The following is a 7461-nucleotide window of genomic DNA, read 5'->3' as shown; positions in this document are numbered from 1 at the left end:
GAGTTTTTCATGGTGTTTTCTTCTTCATCTTCTTCTTTTTCTTCATATGAAATCCTCATCACAGTCTTTGTTTCTCTTTCGATTGAGCAGATAATTCTTTGGAGCATAAAGTAACAGAAGAACAGAACAAACTCGAGGTAGGAAAATCATTCCCAGGTTTGAACCTAAAGGCTCTCAACAATCCAGACCTTAATGTGATCATTTGACATAGTTGTTCTTAAGGGAAAATCCCGACACATTAATCAGATATACTGCATTTTTACATACATGTATGGGTCATGCAGTTCAAACTTGGCAAGCTGACATTTAGTCATTTCATTTGCATAGGATGTCTTTTATATTCATGATACATTGTTACTGGATTCCATGTTCAACATTTGTGATTTTGTTGCCTAATCATTTAACTCTTGTTAGCTATGAGTAAAGAGAAAAAAAGGAACTCCATCATTTTAGCTTTTATACAGGCATATTATAGAAAGAAAGAAAAGAAAAACTTATTGTGACTGACTTGTAAGTTATATCATGATGCTTCTGCCAATTTTTTATGCACTCTCTGAAGATAGCAATTGTGTTGTTTCTTTTTTCCTTGAAATTTCATTCATTCATTTATTTTGTTAATTTCTTCTTCCTCGTCATCTTATGTCTACTACTGATAATGCAATCATATTGGTGCATGTCATAATCTCAACGAAGGGCTTCTTCTATGCCAGAAATAATGTTTATAACCATCCTGTATGTAGATGATTATGCTTGAAGGTGCAAAGGCAACAACAGAAACTATAGATGCTATGAGGACAGGAGCATCAGCAATGAAGTCTATCCAGATCTCTTTGTAAGTTAAATCCTCACCATCAAAATTCTTAACACCCATATCACAAATAGTAACTGGCTATGGCATCTGATCTGAATTCTCTCTGTTATTTGTTCTTATCACACCAAATTCACCAAAAGCAGGACCAATCTTTTTACCTCAACATCTCGAAATATTCATGTATGCACCGTAGTTTTGTTGTTGCATATTGTTAAACATAGCTGGAGCAGTCTATATCCAGAAGAGACATATGAGCTTGCTTTCAACATTACTTTCTCAGAAGGTAGTGCTGTTAGAAGGCAGAGTGTCTTCTTTTATTAGGTAACTCATGCATTTTGAGTCTTCCCTTTAATATACTGACAGCTCGTGTTGTGTTTTTTTTTTTTTTTTGTCACAGTTATGATTGTTACAGACAAACCCTCTTGTGTGCCTTCAAGTCTTGTATCCTCCATCTCATGTTTTAGAACTTTTTAAATCGATATCTTCTTAGCTTATAGATGTTAGTAAAATATTCTTGGCATGCATTACTATGGTAAACAGTGAAACAATGAAAGAGATGAAACCCAAGCACTTGAAGATCCTCCTGCCTATGTGCACAAAAAAAAAAACGTTCTCCGGTAGTGTGCTGGAACTGGAAACAGCGTGAACCATGGTGCATCAATCATATCATGTAATAGTCACCTTTGAACCCAATTTAAATATTAAAGAAATAAGTTTTTTGAAGAATTGTCTATCGTAAGGAGGAAATAACATGAAACTATGCAAATATGGGGTAAAATGATTTCTCTGCTCATGTAATTGTCTATGGGCTCAACTTGTAGCCTGATAGTTTTGTTATTCTGTCAAAACATTGTTATAAAACCTTTGAATTTCTTCTCTTAATACTTTAACTTGAATGTCGGCTTAGGAAATATCCATGAGCCTTTTGCAGCCTGTCTTTACCTCTTGCATGCTCCATGATTTTCCTTGTTCAGCTTTCCTATTCATTTATAAAGGAATGCTTCAGTCTAAAATAGATGAGCTAGGACTCAAATCATTCACTTCTTCTTCTTATCCTACTTATTTTATCTTTGGACAGGTATCAAGACCCAGTATGCATGATGATTGTTTTCTTGAAGGAGCTGTGGCCAGATGTAAAGGACTCAAATTTATTTCAAGTTTGCAGCATTCCCTCTAAAAATTTTCTATGTATCAAGCATTCATTTAAATGATCATTATGTGCTCCATTGCATTTTGAATTTGAACTTCATTGCATTTTGATGTGCTTCATTACATTTAAGATGTCCAGATACTAAGTGTTCTTCCCATCCGCTTTGTGCAATTTTCATAATAATGTTTTTGTAAAGTGATCATCAATCAAGTTTACATCAAGTGTCAATTGATCTATCATCTTTGAATATACTTGTAAAAAACGGTCCTCTTGTAATGATGTTGGGTTTTCACAATAATGGTACAATGAAATGCCTCCAATATACAACATTGTTTAGTATTAGCGTTTGCTTATGTAGGCCTGCTTTACTTTTCATATAGAATATATTGCCATCTTGTCTTTAGAATTTCATCACTATGCTTTTACTTATGCCTTTGCAAGGGACCAAATTGGCGCATCATTAGCTTTTTGATTCCATGTTCTTCACTGTCTTCGTCTTCTAGAAACAGATTCATTTCCAACAGCTGATAAGCTATTCCGAAATAAAATTTGGGTTGGAACAGTCGAAGGTCAGCGTTAGTTCCTTATTAATTCTTAGCTTCCATTTGCAAATGATGTTATGATTCATGTTTAGTAAAATTGTTAACAGGTCTTCCTGTCTATTTCATTGAGCCTCATCATCTGGCTAAATTCTTCTGGAGAGGACAGTTTAATGGAGAGAATGATGATTTCAAGCATTTTTCATTCTTTAGTCATGCAGCACCTGAATTGCTTCTTCGAGCTGGCAAGAAACCAGATATAATCCATCACCATGACCAGCAGACAGCGTTTGTTGTATGTACTAGCAACAGTTAGAATTTCACTAGTTCCTTTTCATAAATAATTTCTGATGTTTTTCCCCCCTCTAATAAGTAAACTTGGCTTCTCAGGCACCACTCTATTGGGATTTGTATGCTCCTAGAGGTTTGAATACAACTAGAATTTTCTTTACATGCCACAATTTTGAGTATCAGGGGACAACACCTACTTCAGAGTTGGCATCCTGTGGCATTGATGTTCACCAGCTGAGTAGACATGATAGGATGCAAGAAAATGCATCACATGATAGAGTCAATCCAATTAAGGTAATTGATTTCAATGGTTCATTTGAATTAAGAAAAAGGCATCAAGGTGCGACGTGTTTTACATGTTCCCATTCTTTAGGGTGTGATTGTGTTCTCCAACATTGTAACAATAGTATCTCCATCTTTCTCTCCCTGCCCCGACTCTCTCTCTCTATGTCTCTACCCTGATTTTACTCAAAAATATGATAACATGGGGGCTGAAATGGCTGTCCTTGTTCAGGTGATACTTCTTACCACTAACTCCATCTCCATTGCATTTTGAACTTGCTCCTCTTTCTAGACTGTTAACATGCCACACGGATTTTTGTTCCTGGGTCCATCTCACAGCTAACTTCCTTTCTGAATGTTAGGAGGTTTGATTAGATTACTGCGTGGGATAGAGAAATTTGATTCTTCAAAAGGGTATAAAATTTCAACTTATGTATATTGGTGGATTCGTCAGGTGAGGCCATGGTTTCCTTTGTCATAACAAACCAAATAAATATCTGTAAATGCCAATTTTTTATTTTTTATTTTTATTTTAAAAAAAAACTATGTGATACCAAAAAGATTCACATACACACTAGACAATGCTGTGATATGGCTATTTTAAAATTGTCGGATAGAAATGCTGAATTTCTCTTACAAGAAGTTATGACGATGCCAATATTAGGGTAAGTGAATTGAGAATGTCAACCATACTCTAATTTAATTAAATGAGTCACTTGATGTTCAGGTTTCCATCTCCTTTTATTGTCAAATGATCCAGCAACTGAAGTATAGAAGCCTCAGAAGAACCAACTCCGACTACCAACATCACCCAGCCAACTAGTACAGAAGATAGACTCTGTTGCAAGTTTTATTATCAATATTATTTCCACTCTTTAAGTTCTGAACATAAAGAACATCATTGTTGTTATTTGCTGCAAATAAATTTATTTATTTATTATATATTTGTGGATCTTTTTTTGACTGGATTAAGTGGGCCTGGGTTGTATTATTAGAGTGGTTCTTTCACCTGCAACATTATAAATAAAGTGGTGTAGAGGGATCTTTCTATACTTTTTCTTTTGCTTTAACACACTAGGTTCTAGCAGTTCATATGATGAAAAATAAGGATTGCTTACAACTATTCTATGCAAAAAAAAGATTTTGAATTAAGTTCTTGTGTGCTTTATACATTTATATTTGTACGCATTACTGATTCACCTGCAATCATTTTTTTCCCCAATGGTGAAAGTGGGAAGAAAAAACATTTTCTGTGTTACCAACTCATTTGTTTTTACATGGAAAAAGCAGGCAAAGAATCTTGGTGGAGAGTCTCCTGATCGAGCAACGTTGTTCATAACGACCCATCGGAAGAAAGATGGGAGTGTTGTGAACGAGGAGTCAGCTCATGTTATTGTATGTAGAAATTTATCAATCATTGACATCTCAGTTCTTTGTCGAACTCACCTTGTTCCTACATTGTTCTCATTTTTGTTCTGTAGTGCAATATATATATAGATATTGGTTATGTAATCCATTTACTTTGATGGACATTTTTTGAGCTGAATGTTTGTATGATTTAGTTAGTCAAATATAATGAATTTATTGTATGTTTGTTGTGAAAACTCAATTTGTAGGTGTCGGGCCCTTAATACTTCAGCACTTAAATTGCATGTGGCCTGGGTTGTTTTTTTGACTTTGGATGACACCTGTAATGTGTATGGCACAAGCATGGATATATCAGTTCAAAGTGCTTCATTAGAATGCCTGATTTTGTGTTTCAACAAGAAGTACATTTATTCATTTTGAAATACTTATTCTGCATTTTTGTCTACCTAATTTATGTTGATCTGTATGGCTGCATAGTTGGATAGTCTGCTGTGGTAGAGCCCTCTCTTTTACACATGCTGCTCTAGGCTTTGATGAATGTTTTTTGGAGTTTTCTTTTTTTAACTGTTGGGAGGCTTATTATGGTGGTCTGAGCTGCCTTATCAATGTTTGTTTTGCTGCATTCTTACAAGAAGAACACAGAGCTAGGGATCTATTTTATGCCATTTGGGTTCCTGACCTTTTCATGAAAAGGGTGAACAGCAATGGGGAGTGGTCATTGTTTTGCCCAAATGAGGCTCCAAGTTTATCTGATTGTTGGGGTGAGGAATTTGAAGAACTGTACACTAGATATGAAAGAGAGGTAAGCTTGACTGGAGCTTGAAGTTTGAAAATTTTGGTACTTTCATTCAATGAAAATGTTACAAATTGTCTTTGTATTTGTTGGACTCAGGGCAAGGCAAAAAAAAGTTGTTCAGGCACAGACCCTATGGTTTGAAATTCTGAAATCACAGATAGAAACTGGAACACCGTATATGCTTTTCAAGGTATTTTACCAAGTGAACAAAAGATCCTCCATAATCATTTAAATCCCATGGTTGTGTGGTTTTGATGTTGATTTGTTTATTTAGGACACTTGCAATAGTTCACAGACTGTTGTGCCTACTATTACTCCTGCAGTAGTTGGAGATCGGAGGATATTTTTAGGTCCTGGAGCAGGTTGTGCCGGCCTTGCTGCACAGCTAGAACTAGGATATCGCCAAGCAAGGGATGTTGTGTGTGCCAACAATGGTATAAAGGTTCTTTTGCATCTTCTCCATCCTAAGATATTTACACCTCCAGCTTCTCTCGACTGCCTACGCGCTCTAGCATGCCTAGTCCTGATTGGTTGAGCCAGAGACAATACAATTGCACACATATTAACAAAGCTTCAGGTGAGCAACCATTGTATCTTTTGATGATCTCAGTTAATGCAGCTTACTCAATCACGAATTAAAGCTTTTGTGTATAGTTTTTCGAACAGTATGTTGCTGTGTTTGCATTGTCTACTTTGTGTAGTGTGACTTGCATCCTAATATGGGCCACGTATAATCAAAATCCTTCCTAACCTCAGTGCAAGCATCTGTTTCAATTTCTCAATGTTCATCGATCACCAGATGGAAGGTATATGATGGCCCTGTTTGTAAATATCTTTCAATATTTACCAACTCCTAAACTCGATACTAATAACAAACCCCTGTTGATTGAGAAGGTGCTCCTATCAATTTTAGAGAAGTTCTTCTCTAAGTTTCTGAACTTGCCTGATGTAAATAGGAGGTTGAGGAAGATCATCTCCATCCTCTCAAGCAACCAGCCTCCCTACCCTCAGCTGTATCTGTACAGCACAGCTGACAAGGTCATTCCAGCTAAGTCGGCAGAGTCTTTTATTCAGGAGCAGAAGAAATCTGGGAGAAAGGTATTGTGAATCATACCTAGGTCAAAATGTGACTAACCAAGATATGTTTTATAAATAGTTCTTTACTTTTTTCAATTGCATTATTAATATAGCTACACTTTCTATTTCTTGTTATGACTACTACATCAATTTGCAGGTGAAATCGAATGCAATGGTTAAGGACACAGCTTTCTTGGGGGCATCGCTCTCTAATCATCTCAAACCTGACTTCAATCCTCTTATCATGAAGAAACTCCAAACTGAAACTAATACAAAATTGGATTAGTCCCATCTTGTAGGTAAGTGGTTGGTCAATCATTTGTTGTCTTGCTCAGTCCTTGACAAATGAATGAGCTAGGTTGCAGGGCCTGCTATGCATCCATACACATCCATCTGCATTTCCTTTCTTGTTTGAGAGTTTCATTTCATGTCTTGCAGCCAGCAGGCCAGAGCTACCTGTTGAGGTTGCAGGGGCCTGCTACGCATAATTCAAATGGAGAATGCTGGTAAATGCAATGATGACATTGGCCTGAAAGCAGCAAAAGATGGACGGGCAGTGTTATCTCAGGGTCTGCCAAGCACGACGGCACTGGTGATGACGGGCGCGACCATGACTTTGTATTATTTGTGGAACCTAATGTTATGTAACATTTTGATTGATTTAAAGTAGTTAAACTTTAAATAGACGGTTGTTAATTGTTTTCTTGGTATTGTGGCTTTCATGATTGATTGTTTCATGAGTGGATTGAATAAATATTTAAAAAAAAAAAAACATTTTTAGCCTCAATTTGTAACTGAAGCTTGAATTTAGCCTCGGTTGTTGATAACCAAGGCTGAAATTCCCGTGGCTAAAGACTTTACTCTCGGTTGTTGAGAACCGAGGTTAAAAATAGATTTAGCTTCGGTTGGAGGCAATTGAGGCTAAAATTTGGATTTAGTCTCAGTTGAAAACAATGGAGGCTAAAATTTTGATTTAGCCTCATTTCGAGAAAATTGAAGCTAAAAAGGTTTTTAACCTCACTTGAAGAACCGAGGCTATAAAAGTCATTTTAGCCTCGATTGTTAAAACTGAGGCTAAAGCCTTTAGCCACAGGGGTTTCAACCTTGGTTTGGATAACTGAGGCAAAACTGAGGCTAAAGGCTTTAG

At 36.3% G+C, this 7461-nt stretch overlaps 1 protein-coding gene and 1 long non-coding RNA gene across 4 annotated transcripts; both read left to right on the top strand.

Moving 5' to 3' along the window:
- The first annotated feature begins 711 nt into the window (after positions 1-711).
- Positions 712-4225, top strand: LOC131234876 (probable starch synthase 4, chloroplastic/amyloplastic). Of its 2 annotated transcripts, XM_058231864.1 has the most exons (8): positions 712-832; positions 1033-1132; positions 1890-1968; positions 2465-2530; positions 2611-2795; positions 2891-2962; positions 3695-3738; positions 3834-4225. In XM_058231864.1, exons 3-8 carry the CDS (start codon positions 1905-1907, stop codon positions 3838-3840), a joined length of 438 nt encoding a protein of 145 aa, XP_058087847.1. In that variant the 5' UTR covers positions 712-832; positions 1033-1132; positions 1890-1904; the 3' UTR covers positions 3841-4225. The 2 variants fall into 2 exon arrangements, 1 of the variants encoding a protein (XP_058087847.1); XR_009165817.1 differs by lacking the exons at positions 712-832; positions 1033-1132; positions 3695-3738; positions 3834-4225 and having other exon boundaries at positions 1564-1968; positions 2403-2530; positions 2891-2916.
- Positions 4226-4749: 524 nt separating this feature from the next.
- LOC131235440 (uncharacterized) lies at positions 4750-6974 on the top strand. Of its 2 annotated transcripts, XR_009166128.1 has the most exons (6): positions 4750-5243; positions 5334-5814; positions 5939-6043; positions 6132-6335; positions 6472-6613; positions 6753-6974. It is a non-coding gene; the product is annotated as an uncharacterized LOC131235440 (long non-coding RNA). The 2 variants fall into 2 exon arrangements; XR_009166129.1 differs by lacking the exon at positions 6472-6613 and having other exon boundaries at positions 4752-5814.
- Positions 6975-7461: the final 487 nt, after the last annotated feature.

The sequence above is a fragment of the Magnolia sinica genome, chromosome 19 (assembly GCF_029962835.1).
Source record: "Magnolia sinica isolate HGM2019 chromosome 19, MsV1, whole genome shotgun sequence".
Taxonomy (NCBI): Eukaryota; Viridiplantae; Streptophyta; class Magnoliopsida; order Magnoliales; family Magnoliaceae; genus Magnolia; species Magnolia sinica.
This window is presented reverse-complemented; position numbering and strand designations above follow the sequence as displayed.

Excerpts from the sequence above, each read along its gene's own strand:
- LOC131234876 (XM_058231864.1), top strand. The coding sequence starts at position 1,905 with ATGCATGATGATTGTTTTCTTGAAGGAGCTGTGGCCAGATGTAAAGGA. Across the intron at positions 1,969-2,464 it reads AGGACTCAAATTTATTTCAA|AAACAGATTCATTTCCAACA; the intron begins GTTTGCAGCATT and ends TTCGTCTTCTAG. Across the intron at positions 2,796-2,890 it reads ACCAGCAGACAGCGTTTGTT|GCACCACTCTATTGGGATTT; the intron begins GTATGTACTAGC and ends TTGGCTTCTCAG.